The 13,003-nt window shown below is 52.1% G+C and overlaps 3 protein-coding genes across 3 annotated transcripts; 2 read left to right on the forward strand and 1 right to left on the reverse strand.

Moving 5' to 3' along the window:
- The first annotated feature begins 387 nt into the window (after positions 1–387).
- LOC120644590 lies at positions 388–3,839 on the forward strand. The gene is made up of 2 exons (XM_039921238.1): positions 388–814; positions 2,841–3,839. Exons 1-2 carry the CDS (start codon positions 498–500, stop codon positions 3,334–3,336), a joined length of 813 nt encoding a protein of 270 aa, XP_039777172.1. The 5' UTR covers positions 388–497; the 3' UTR covers positions 3,337–3,839.
- A 30-nt stretch (positions 3,840–3,869) lies between these two features.
- LOC120644591 (germin-like protein 11-1) lies at positions 3,870–4,711 on the forward strand. The gene has a single exon (XM_039921239.1). It carries the CDS (start codon positions 3,902–3,904, stop codon positions 4,568–4,570), a length of 669 nt encoding a protein of 222 aa, XP_039777173.1. The 5' UTR covers positions 3,870–3,901; the 3' UTR covers positions 4,571–4,711.
- A 1,956-nt stretch (positions 4,712–6,667) lies between these two features.
- On the reverse strand, positions 6,668–12,303 carry LOC120644592 (respiratory burst oxidase homolog protein B-like). Its single transcript, XM_039921240.1, has 4 exons — positions 11,264–12,303; positions 9,729–11,117; positions 8,057–8,574; positions 6,668–7,096 (listed from the first exon to the last, which is right to left on the reverse strand). The coding sequence occupies exons 1-4, from the start codon at positions 12,088–12,090 to the stop codon at positions 6,987–6,989; spliced, it is 2,844 nt and encodes a 947-aa protein (XP_039777174.1). The 5' UTR covers positions 12,091–12,303; the 3' UTR covers positions 6,668–6,986.
- Positions 12,304–13,003: the final 700 nt, after the last annotated feature.

Below are 13,003 nucleotides of genomic sequence, written 5' to 3' on the forward strand. Positions count from 1 at the left end.
TATCGACATCATAAAAATATAACTTTTGAGCATTCGGATACGGATCATTGATACTCGAAATCGGATACAGACGGATAAAAACACTTCCAGACCAGATTGAATTCGAATACGCTCAAAAATATCTGTACTATTAACATCTAGTTGCTCCACGCCCAAACTGGAGCTGGCTGCTCAGCCCATCCCTTTATTTCCAGCCGAACAAGCCGCAAATCTGCCTCTGCTCCAAGCCTCCAACTAGTGCTGCCTGGTAGCCCGGTCCCACCAAACACCCCGGGCAAAAGGATTCTTCTCCTCACAGCGTGGCACGGCGTCCAACCGCAGGATCCAGATCCGACCGCCCGCGTCGCCTCCGCCACGTCAGAACCGGCTTTAACTGCCAATCTCCCTCCGCCGCACGCCGTCGCCGGCCCGGTCTCGCTCGTCGCGTATACGCAGCAGCCACCACTCCACCAGCAGGCCAGGCGGCCAGCGAAATTGTGCTCGGGAAGGCCGGGGGGATGGCGGCGCGGCGGGGCAGGGGGTGGGCGCGCGGCGCGGCGGCCTTCGCGGCTGCGGCGCTGGCGGCGGGCGCGGGCCGGCGGTACGGCTGGGACGGGGCCTCCGCGGTGGCGGCCTTCCGCGAGGCCCGCGGCGCGCTGGGGCCCTGGGCGGCGCCGGCCTACGTCGCCGCGCACGCGCTCACGCTCGCGCTCTGCCCGCCCTACGCCATCTTCTTCGAGGGCGGCGCCGCGCTCGTCTTCGGCTTCCTGCCGGGCGTCGCCTGCGTCTTCTCAGCCAAGGTCCTCGGGGCGTCCATCTCCTTCTGGATCGGCAGGTCTCCGCGCCTCCTCGTCCTCTCCTCCTGTCCTATGGTCTCCTCGCGTCTGCGCTCTGCCGCGTTCCGGGCTGCTTTGTCTGTGCATAGGAGTCGAGATCTGAGAATTCCGTTGCTTTGAACGCGCGATCTCAAAGTTGTTTGTCCGTGGCACGGATCGTGGGGATTGAGGACTGGCTGGAAGAGAAGTAGATTTGGGATGTTCTAGACAAAAAGAAATTAGCTTTTTTCTGTTGGTTTGCCATTTTGTTCGCTTTCTTGCGTCCACTGAATTTGGAATTATGCAGTATTTGGCTCTGTATTATTGTTCAGTCGTGCATAATTGGGGTCACATAGATACGATTTCCAGGTAACTAGTGAGATCTAGGTGCTACCTTCTGCATGACTTGTTTTCTTGTTTGATGTTTCTAGACGAGAGTAGTGAATACTGAATTGTAGTGTTCTGGTACATGGCCCTTATAATTGCTCAGTCGTGCTGCATTTGGGTAACATTTGTGAGTTGATGTGGCGTGAAAGGTAATCCTTGAGCAGCAGAAAGGAAGTAAGTTGAACTTGAGACCGAAGAGAGGGAGGATAGATTGAATTGACATCAGGAGGGAGGGCAAGAGCGTAGGTTGGATCAAGAAAGTGGCTAAAGAATAGACTGTCTCACGGATTGTGTAATAAGTTACTACTGCTTATTACACCTGATGAATTCTGATGTCTGATAACACCACTTCTGATTACCATATTTTTGGTAGTGCTCATTTATTTCATCTTGATTCATACATGAGAAAGGTGGCGTGCAGCTTATTGACCACAAACTACCCTTTGAGCCCTCAAAAATTATACTTGCTTTTTACATAATATTCATGCATTATACTTCTCCATGCATACTCATACTAACATTTGAATACATGGCTCATCAACCTAGTTATGTATCATAATGAACAACATATTTATTTTAGGTACCACATGTGCTTTATTAGGAGTTAACATTTATGTAAAGATAGCAATGGGTTTTCTTTTACATAAATAATGGACTCAGCTATTCATGCCCTCAGATGGTTGATGATAGCTTAGTGCAACTACGCAACAATTGTGCAGTGTAAGTAATGTTAGTTCTGTGCTTGGCACTTGTACAATGTCAAAAGACCTATTGAGCTATACCTCCTTGGTCATTGTCTCCTGGATTAATTTTCTTGTTTTCAAGAAAAACAGCATTGACCTATTTTAGTAATGATAACGCAATACACAGTGCAAATAAATTATTAAACTTGAGGTTCATTACCTGTACTTCTGTTGTTGAGACCCTAAGAAAGCTGTCTGGCTGGATATTGAGCGCCTGGGGCTGGATATTGCTGCCTGACCCAGACAGCTTTCCCAGGGCTACCCAAATGATGCATAAAGTCATGAGAAACAAATTGATAGATGAAATTGACTGCACACAGATAACTCTTAGTAACCTTACAACTCCTTTTAGTTGGGGATCGTAGTTTCTAACTTGTGTCATTAACCTGTTATCTGTTTTATCTTTTAATCGTGGTAATGGCTGTTTTTCCATAAAGGGTGTCTTGATCATGCTTGTGCCATGCAGAATATTGTTTGTTGTTGTTCATAAATAGTGATAGGCTATAGATTTGTAGACATCTAAAAAAATAAACAAAATCATATTCTAGACGTTTTGGCTTTGGAATAACTGAGAATGCTCAATTCAGATAATAATTTGTTGCGTGAAACTCAGCCATCGATAGGAGTAGAATAATCAGTATGACAGAAGACACTGCAATATATTACTCTAACCCATTAAAAGTACTGTACAGGGATTTTTATCACTAGTGGCAATTGCACTGTGGCCTACTCTATGTTGATGTTCATCAGCTAATATGGCTGATTATACATTCTGGATTGATATTATTTTTCTATCAGCTTCTGTGGACAAGGCTTTGTGTTATAGATCACAGTTTCCATTTCATGTATTGTTTGTTTGCATACTAATCTTCTGTTCTAGCTCTCTTTCCTAACCAATCTTTCTGAATTTCTTCAGGGCAGTTTTCAGATATTTCACTTCAGCAATGGAATGGCTACAGAGGAACAAGTACTTCCATGTTGTGGTTAAAGGGGTTGAGCGGGATGGCTGGAAATTCGTATTGCTTGCTAGATTCTCGCCTTTGCCTTCCTACATTATCAACTACGCTCTATCAGCCACGGATGTTGGATTTTTCAGAGATTTTCTCCTTCCCACAATTATTGGCTGCTTACCAATGATACTACAGAATGTGTCAATCGTAAGCCTTGCTGGTGCAGCAGTGGCCTCCACTACAGGGTCTAAGAAGTCCCATATCTACTCTTACCTGTTTCCAGCAATTGGCATTGTGTCCAGCATTCTGATTTCTTGGAGGATTAAGCAGTATTCTTCTGCACTTGCTATTCCTGATGAGATTAAGAGTGCACCTGCTGATGGAAAGTCCAACGGTGATGCTAAGCTGGCTTCGCCAACATCTACAAATACCAACACTGAGAAAACTAGGAAGAGAAGGTGATTGGCAGTTGCGGCCCTGTATTCGCAATGACATCCACAGAGTATCAATTAGCTACAGTCATGCTAGTTAAAGGCTTAAATTTCAACATTGATGCATCACTACAGAAAGCATATTATCTGTTTCATGCCATGATTTTTTGGGGGCGTTTAACAGATGCTGCCTTCTTGTTTCTATCTTTGAGCTTCTCTTATTGTGGTGGATAATACCGCAATGTGAATCATAGAAGCTCATATGTTGTTTATCAAGAGTAATCTGGTGTTTTAGATTTGGCATATTCGACTGTATCTTGTATTGAAACTCAATGTATGTCCAAACAGGCGATCAGATATTCTTCTGGGTCAGAATTTGATTTCAGAACTGCTTTTGCTTTTTGGGATGTAGGACAGCTTCTGTGACATTCTCTGTGACTACACGTAGTTGTCTGTACTCTTTTGCTACAATCCAAAGCAAATCATGCAGTGAACTCCAAGCAATATTTACAGTTTGAAGAAACTTTGGTTTCACTCCTTTCTCGTCACACTATTTAACCCATGTTCTGCTTCCATATGTCCAAAAGTTACAAGAGATGAAGCTCTTCGTCCCCTTGTGTTCCTACTTTCTTCTCGGTGGCATCTATGCTCCAAAAGTCCTGTCAGATAGCCCTCCTCTGCAGGATGTATGCCCCATGGCAGCTCAGGGTGAGAGGAAGGTGTTCATGAATGGTTTCCTCTGCAAGCATCCCAGCACCATCTTGGCCTCCGACTTCAAGACCCTGCTGCTGAACCATGCTGGAGACCTGAACAACATGTTCCGGTCATCAGTGAACATGGTCACCGCCACTGAGTTCCCTGGGCTAAACACCCTGGGTCTGGCCATGGCACGCACCGACATCGCCCCCAGTGGGGTCGTGCTCCCCCACTCTCACCCGCGGGCATCGGAGATGATGTTTGTCCATGGTGGCAGCGTGGTGGTCGGCTTCTTTGACACCAAGGGTAAGCTGTTCCAGAAGACCCTGGGGGAGGGGGAGGTGTTCATCTTCCCCCGTGGTCTGGTTCACTACATCTTCAACTATGGTTTTGGTCCTTCGACGACGTTTTCAGTGCTCAACAGCCAGAACCCTGGTGTTGCTGGCATCACCCATGGGATGTTCACGACAGATTCAGATGTGCTGGAGGGGCTGATGGCAAGAATGTTGAAGTTTGGAGAGATGGGACTGAGTGACAACAATACTGCTGGTTTGCCATGGACATTCTGATAATGTGTTAACTTATTAGTGATACAATTTGAATGAAAATTGATCGAAGATTTGGAGATCATTTCGTATTAATGGATTCTGCTTTGTGATGTGGCTGCTTAATTTATATAACAGTTCTGGGCTCCTGGCCTTTAATCTGAACTATCAGAGCACCATATAAATTAAGAACAGAGACTTCTCTGCTCTTATCTCTGCAGGATCTTGATGTTGCAAACTCTGACATCTCTTCCTTTTTTTTTTCTCTGAACTGATATCTCTTCTTTTTATTTACACAGTCGTTCCTGGATGATGCGAAAATTGCGTCATGCAATGGCCATCATCTTCATTTCATCATCACCACTAAGTTTGGCATTCCTGGACCGTATAGCCTTCCTTTGCCTTTTGCTTTACTCGGTGGATCTCTACGCCTTTTGTTGTTTAGCATTATCTCTCAGCTCCTGGAAGGTGATATCTCTTTCTTTTTGACGGCTTCTCTTTCACACTGAAAGCTCCTGCATCTGATTAAGGTAGACTCCCAGCACCAGACCAATCCTACCATATTCACACGCTGCTTTGCAAGATGCTCTTGTAACTGAAATTGTAATGATTGATGCGCCCTGCGAGAAATTTCCACCACGGAGTCTAATTCAATGACCTGTTAGATGATCAGTTTTGAATTGGATCCCTACTGTTCTTGTCAGATATTCCTTTCTGCTGGTCTATTGCAGTACAAGTGTGCTGTTGATAGTGACCCGTTGTAAAAGAAACTTGTGGAGCTATGCGTTTGCTTTTGGATTTAGCAGACTTGGTTGGTCCATCCTTTTAGAGATTAGATTTTTCATCATTGTTGCAAATTTTTTAGGATATTGAAACGTCAGTTCTTCAGCAACGTCTTTCCTGATGGTTTTTCTTCTTGTTACAAGGAAACAATTTAGGAATATTGATTATAAAACTTTTCTAACAAACTTGATGAAAGGACCATACCAATTAAATAATCTTCAAGTTGATTCAGTGGTGTGATCTGATCTTATCTGACCAAGAATCCGTCAACAGAAGATAAGACAATTCAAGAGCTTAATATGGCAGAAATTTCGTTGAAGCCACATCACCTTTGCACTTTATGGTTCCACAGCACACTTTTCTGATTGAAATATCATATAAATCAAGACCATTTGACTCACAAATTAGGGTTCTCCAAGAAGATCATGGAAAAACAGAGGTGTATCAGTTTGTATGTCATGCAGCATGATTTATATAATTAATCTCACACTTAGTCTTTGTCTGGGTTTTATTATTTTTGCAAAGCATGATTCATTCATGGATGTGAAAACAAGAAACAATTCATCACGCAAGTATCCTGTATAGTCAACCTGCATAACTTTCTTGCAGGTTTAGATGGATGCATGGTACTTTTAAATTCTTTTTGCTCAATGTTCCAGACTTGTGCGCACATATATATTAAGAGCTAGAGGAAAACGATCGTAGCCCCCTGCTGAAATTTTACCTTTTATGAAGTTTATTACTCTTATAAATCCTTAACAAACATGCATAATCCTTAACTTACAATTCTTATTCAAAGAAGATCTTGCTGTCCCTTCAAAATCTCAACTTCGTTGGACAAACATGATACCTTAACCCTTTTTATGTTTGAATTTAATAACCGGATATTTAACTTCTGAGACTTGCTGCCCAAATTGAAGCAGTTTCAGGTAGAAAAACTGCAGAGAGAATTTGGAACCACAGAAAAAAGAGTACCAAATTTTGTTATTCAAGAATCTGTATGACTTGCAGAGCTGCACAAGCATTATTTTGCCATATGCAGCACTCTTGCATTCCAACTATAGTACATAGTATGCAATGTGATAAACAAAAGACTAAAAGGCACATAAATAAACAACCAACCGGTAACGTCACCGGTACCGACAAAAACAAAACGCAAAGGTAACTAGTACTTGGCTGCTCTGTGGGCCAGGGTGTATGCAATCATGCTCATCCTCCTCTAGAACCCTAACATGTTAGCGCTACTTATTGGTTGAGGCCGTTCATGGTTGTTTCCCACCAGATAGATGGTGCTCCAACATGAGAGATATGTGGCCTGCAGAGCCACCACAGCTGATAGCAGCCACAAAATGTGTGCTCTTTCTTTCGTGCATTGGCTCAACTTTCTTGATGCTGCCAGATCAGACATTTTGATGCCTTTGACATGATCAGGGCATCAAACTCTTTATCATGCTGCTTGATCAAGCTGTCTAAGTGACACACACACACACACACAGATGATCTTACAAAGGCATTTGTATTATTAGTTCTTCTAAAGTAAACAAAAAACTGATGGGATTTTGACCCAACTGGCCGGTCACAATCAAGCAATACCTACTTTGTTCTACTTCCTCTCTCTACATCCATATATACGCTAAACTTGTCGAGGCTAAATGAATTAGAAGTTCTCCTTGTGGAAATCGAACTTTGTGTTGGTTTTCCTCGAGAAATCCTGCGCGAGGTCACGCAGCTCCTTGGTCAGCATCGGGGCACCGCAGTAGAACACTCCTGCAATATCCAAGAACAAGGATATCAGTGTTGGTCCAGAAATTCAATTATGAAACAATGAATTACTATTGCGTGCACTAACTAGGATGCTGACTGGCCCTCTTGTTGGTGTTATCCCTTTTTAGGTAAAGGTTGAGCTGACAGGCACGCCTGACTTGACTGAGATAGGCAGGGGAGGACCAGTGGGAGGAACTCTTGGGAATATGTTAGAAAATCTCATGTCTTTTAACTGAACTTTAGATGTCCATTACATGACTACTGATCTTTATCTAATAGATTGATTTTTTTTATTTGTGATTGCAGTTATCAGCATGTTACAGCGATTGGCTAGCCCCTAATCTGTCACTCAATCTCAGATCAATCGCCACTGCAATGCAAACTCTTGTTTGCCTCATCATTTACTTATTGGTAGTGGCGGCTATCGGCAAGCAACAGTGACTGGTTGGCTGGCCCCTAGGCTGTCAAGGTCCCCTATTCAACTTCCATCCTAGCCCCATGGCAGCTAAGTCTGAATTGAACGCATCAAGCACCACACACTCTGAGGTGCAGTGGTGCTGATCATGCATAATAACACAATGTCCCTGTCAGCTAGGTCCGGCGACGAAAGGTAGGCCGGCCACATTGCGCTCCTAGCTCATGCCTGGCTAGGTAGCAAAGCATCAGGTTCGGTAGAGTGCTCCTTTCACCGCGATCGAGTGGGAGAAGCGTGGAGGCATGAAGAACCTACCTTAGCTTTTTCACCGCCATGAGACGCCGACCCTAGCTCTAGCTAACAATGCAATGCAACAACCGCAATTTTAACTAGGAAAGTAGCTAGGAAGCTTTTTACTACGGCGCGATCGACTCTGACCATTCCTGATCTCGGCTTTACCCTTTCTAACATGTTGACAACGAATGGCCGGGGTTGGAGAGAGAGAGAGAGAGAAAGAGATTTTTTGAGGATGGAGGATGGTGACTCACCGACGCGCTGGTCGCGGTGGTTGAGGGCGATGCGCTTGTAGACGTTGCGCCAGTTGGGGCGGGCGAAGTGGGTCCGGACGCGGGTGCCGGAGACGACGTCGACGCCGTGCTTGGCGTGGTTGAGCTGCTGGAGCATGGCGATGAGGGCGGAGCGGGCGTCGCCCTCCTCGTAGACGCTGGTGCAGTAGTTGTGGAGCTCGATGACGCCCTTCTTGTCGGTCTCGGCCACCTCGTCCATGACGCCGCGGAACCACTCGAAGGAGCCCTGCTCCCGGGTCACCCAGTAGAAGTAGGCCCGCCGCGTGCGGAAGGATGCCGCCGACACGGACCCATCGCCGCCGGCGCCGGAGCCGGCCTCCAGGTCGCCGTCGAGCATCTTCATGTTGTTGATGATGTCCTTGATGATGGAGATCATGGGCGTGGCGCCGATGCCCAGCCCCACCAGCAGCACCACGTCGTACTGCTTGTAGTCCTGCGCCGGCGCGCCGTAGGGCCCGTCGATCAGCACCTTCGGGAAGCTGCGAGGGAAAAAATCGTTTTTTCATTAGTAAAAAACGATTTTTTGTTAAAACTAGCAGCGTGCAGGCTGCAACGTTAATTCTCAGTTTCCAAAATGGATTAGAATTAATTAGCAGCTACTACTATTAACACTTGTTTGCACTCGGACGGCGCAGTGAAAAGTAAAGAGAAACGAAAACGTCAAAAGGTGGGGTTGTTTGTTCGTCGGAGAGCCGGGGGTCAACGGTGCCGGATTAAACTAGTCGGAGAAGCTAACTAAACCACTCTCACAAGCCAAGACAGCTGGGACATGACTTGAGCAGAGAATGAATGTCCTTTGCCCCCTGACCTTTGTTTCAAATAAAAAGAGCTTTTTTTTAAAAAAAAAGGGATTGGAATAGGAATAGGCGCCGCAGACCCTTCAGCTTTTGGAATCCCCAACCACTGGCCGTCGCCTTGCAGATGCCCATGAACGAACAGGGCCTCCACCGCCGGGAATATCACCGGCCGCCGCCCTGGCCGTTCAGCCAGCCCATCATTGGCGCCGGCCGAATCATGCGACCACCACCACCACCAGTCCACCATTGCTACTGCTACTCGATGACAAAGATGAGCAGTTGAGCACCCGCACAGGCCCCAACCGAACGAAACTGAACCTAGGTAGACACATTGGCATGTGGAACGAAACGAACGAACCCCTGCTGCTGACTGATGAGCCTCTGTGTGTGCGTGCGTGCGTGTGTGTGTGTGTGTGTGACGGTGACGCGAGCGGTGATCTCACGCGGCCAAAACTTGGCGGCGTTTCTGCTGACCAGGGGAAAAAAAAGCGTTCGGCACCAAGGTCCGGACTCCGGAGGTCAGAGAAGGTGGCTGCTCAGTTGACGTGTGTGAACCCCCAGCTGGGGAAAGGAACGAAGAAGCATCGGCCAGCTGCGGTGGCACTGGCACGCACACAGCCAGTGATCGAGCCACCACCAAGTCACCAACCCCCTCCTCCCTGCTGACCCCCTGAGCCACCAATGCAAGGGGCGACCTGGTCCGACCCAGCTCCGGCGCGCGGCCTCACCCGACCCGTCCACATCCGAGCCACAGCCACCCCCACCCACCCCTACGCGGCAACGGCGCTCCACGTGCGTTTTCCGCTCACGCTACTCGAAGAGAGATGGGCGCTCACCTGGGGTTGGCCATGGCGCCGCCGCCGTCGCGGTCGTACTCGGCCCGGAGCAGGCCGCTCTTGCCCTCGGCCGGCGGGCGGCACACCTTGGAGAAGACGGTCTTGAGCTCCCGCGTCCAGTCCCCCAGCGTCCGGATGTGCACGCTCACGTACTCGTCCTGCGGCGCCGACGTGATGGAGAAGGGGTGCCACTGGAACGGCGACACGGCGGCGCAGTTGACGAAGATGTACTGCCCGCTCTTGTACCGGAACCCCGGCGGCTTGGAGAAGTGCAGCGACAGGACGTTCCCGGGGTACACGGCCACCTTCAGGATCCTCACCGGCCGCACGCTCGACCGCAGCGCCCGCGTCAGCCGCTCGCACGCGTACAGCGCCATGGGCACCGCCAGGTACATCCACGTCGTCTTCTTGTACCAGTCTTTCGTCAGGTACAGGTAGTGCCCGTGCACGATCAGCAGCGCGTACACCACCACGAAGCAGTGGTGCGAGTACCAGAAGGCGTTGAACCCCGTCAGCCGCCGGAGCGGGCCGGGCAGCCGCACCCGGCCGCGCCGGAACCACGGCGTCGCCAGCGTGAACGCCGCCGCCATGAGCACCAGCATCACCAGCCCCGTCCACCCCTCGGTGCCCTTCACGAACCACCAGTAGTCGGGGGGCCGCGTCTCGCCGAAGTTCTTGGCGAGGGGCGCGTACTCGGCGTCGGTGGCGTGGAGCAGCCGCGGGAAGTCGCAGGTCAGGTGGGAGATGATGTGGAGCCCCGCGCCGGCGACGATCCCGACGGCGACCACCTTGTGGAAGTTGAGGTTGTCGTCGAAGGGGACCACGCGGGCCGCGGCGCCGCCGCAGCGGTTGCGGAGCCAGGTGATGGTGTTGCGGCAGACGGGGAGGAGGATGAGCGCCATGTTGAACTTGAGCGTCTCGGCGCCGCCCTTGGCGACGCACACGCAGTAGCCCATGACGTGGAAGACGTAGCGGCGGCGGTACTGGACGAACTTCCAGGAGAAGAGGGCGGCGCAGACGGCGAGCCAGAGGAGGAGCACCCAGACGCGGCGCCAGTTGTCCTCGAGGAAGTAGCCGGCGCGGCGGCTCCAGCGGCGCACCGGGTTGGGCTCCGGCGTGGGGCGGAGGCTCTGGCTCAGCATCTGGCTCAGGTTGCGGCTGTTGGTGGTGCCGATGCGCACCGACTGGCTGGGCGCCTGCAGCAGCAGCATCTCCAGGTTGTAGAGGTCGATGTAGCCCAGGTTGCCCGGGTCCAGCTCCTCCATGATCAGCCGGGCGTACTCCTCCGACTGGTCCTGGATCTTGGACAGCTTGTTCGCCGACGCGCTCAGCGTGATGATCTCCTTGACCTCCTCCTCGGTGATCCTGCCGTCCGCGTCCTTGTCCACCCTGTTGGGAAACCGACGGCGCCATTAGGGAGGGACAGAGAGAGAAAGCTTGAGCTTGAAGGGTAGTTAATTAACTAATTAAGGGGAGGGGTTACTGCCGCAGATGCTACTAGCGAGCGAGCAATCAATTCAATCAACTCAACGTACATGTCGAAGAAGGTCTGGAGGCGGCCGTCGAAGCTGGTGTCGGAGATCTGGTCCCAGAACTCGAGCAGCTCGGCCTTGCTGATGGACTCGCCGGAGATGTTGCGGCGGCGCGCGAGGGCGTCGAACAGCTCGCCGGCGAACTCGGGCTCCCGCATCCCGATGACCTGGCCGAACATGGAGCGGGGGAGGAGGCCGTTCTGGAGCTTCCCATCCCGGTCGAGCTTGTCGAAGCGCTCCTCGACGGCGTCCCAGCCCTTGGCGCCGTCGGCCCGGCTGATGAACTTGAGCCCCTTGAGCGCGTGCGCCGCGGCGGACTTGGAGCGGTCGAGGCCGCCGCGCCCCGCCGCGCCGCCGCCGCCGCGGCGGTTGAGGGACGCGAGGCGGCGGAGCTCCTGCGACACCTGCTTGATCCGCGACGAGGCGCTGCGGATGGCCGAGGACGCCGACCGCCGGCTCTCGAGCGTCCGCGCCAGCAGCGTCACGTCGGGGTCTTCCGCGCCGGCGCCGGCGCCGCCGTGGTGGTGGGCGGGCTTGACGCTGTGCACCGCCACCGAGTCGTCGCGCACGTCGAGGGTGATCTCGACGTAGTCGTCGTCGTCGGCGGAGGGGGAGGAGGAGGCCCGCGGCGGGGGAGCGGTGAGCGGCGCCGATACGGACTCGGCGAAGCGCGCGCTCTTCCGCGGCCCCGACTTCTTGCTCAGCGGGCCGCTGTGCGGGATCACCCTCTCGCGGTCCCGCCCCTCGTGCGCCGGCGGCGAGGCGGCGGCCGAGGACATCTCCACGATGTCCCCGGCGCCGCCGCCGGCGCCCGCGCTGGGGCTATGCATGGCGCCCCGGCGCGGTCAGGTTCTCCAACGAAACGCTTGTGCGCGGAGCGGGCGGAGGGTGTGTGACGCGGCGGTTTCTGCGCTGGCTCTCTAGTCGGGGGAGGACGGGGACGGAGGTGGGGCGCGGTGGCGTTTGGTCTGGGAGTAGACCGGGGGGGAGTGGAGAGGCTTTATAGCCAGCAGCAGGCGTGGCAGCGAGGAGGAGAGGAGACGGGGGCGCGGGGGCGTAGTACGTTTCGTTTTACCGGTCGCCGCTGACGCGTGGTGGTGGCGCGGTCTGGTCCGCGGTGGGGGTTGTTGCGGCGCGCGGGTGGGGGAGAGGGGAAGGAAGAATTCGCCCGGCCCGGGGGAGGGAAGGATCAAGGAGGCGGCTGGGTTGACGCGCGCACGCGGAAACGCAGCTGCTTCTGCGTCGCCTCGGCCTCGCGCAGTCGTGCCATCCCCTCTTCCGGTGTCGTGTACGCCCGCGGCGCGTCCGCGGCCGCCGGGGGGGGCGGCGTGCTCCGCTCCGCTCCGCTAGGCTCGGCGGCGCGGGTGCCGGTGCCGGCGGCAGGAGGCGCGGGCGCCGACGTGTGGCGGGGGCGCCCCTATCTCCTGAGCTGTTTGGGTTGGATGAGGCCGGCCGAGGGGTCGTCTCATCACGGCGCCTCGCGACAGGGATGGGATCCTTCGGCCTGTCCGGTTCTGTGGCATGGCTCCAACGAACCCCGGATTAAGGAAAGAAAATCGATTCTTTTTTTTAGGCAAACAAATCAGCAGGAGAGGTACGGTTGGGCCCCTACCGGTTAAAACTTTGGTTTCCAAAAGATTGATTCATGCATCAAGGACAAGGATGCATGCCCCCTCCGCGCTGCAACACGTCGAAGACGTTCTCGCGTTTCAAAGACAAGGCATGCATGACCCTTAGTGTCTA

The sequence above is a fragment of the Panicum virgatum genome, chromosome 8K (assembly GCF_016808335.1).
Source record: "Panicum virgatum strain AP13 chromosome 8K, P.virgatum_v5, whole genome shotgun sequence".
Taxonomy (NCBI): domain Eukaryota; kingdom Viridiplantae; phylum Streptophyta; class Magnoliopsida; order Poales; family Poaceae; genus Panicum; species Panicum virgatum.

What these genes read in the sequence shown, in the direction of transcription:
- LOC120644590 (XM_039921238.1), top strand. Translation starts at nt 498, where the DNA reads ATGGCGGCGCGGCGGGGCAGGGGGTGGGCGCGCGGCGCGGCGGCCTTC. An exon ending in ATCTCCTTCTGGATCGGCAG is followed by an intron (nt 815 to 2,840) that starts GTCTCCGCGCCT and finishes GAATTTCTTCAG; the next exon opens with GGCAGTTTTCAGATATTTCA.
- LOC120644592 (XM_039921240.1), bottom strand. Translation starts at nt 12,090, where the DNA reads ATGCATAGCCCCAGCGCGGGCGCCGGCGGCGGCGCCGGGGACATCGTG. An exon ending in CTCCAGACCTTCTTCGACAT is followed by an intron (nt 11,118 to 11,263) that starts GTACGTTGAGTT and finishes GTTTCCCAACAG; the next exon opens with GGTGGACAAGGACGCGGACG. An exon ending in CCACCGCGACCAGCGCGTCG is followed by an intron (nt 7,097 to 8,056) that starts GTGAGTCACCAT and finishes TGGATATTGCAG; the next exon opens with GAGTGTTCTACTGCGGTGCC.
- LOC120644591 (XM_039921239.1), top strand. Translation starts at nt 3,902, where the DNA reads ATGAAGCTCTTCGTCCCCTTGTGTTCCTACTTTCTTCTCGGTGGCATC.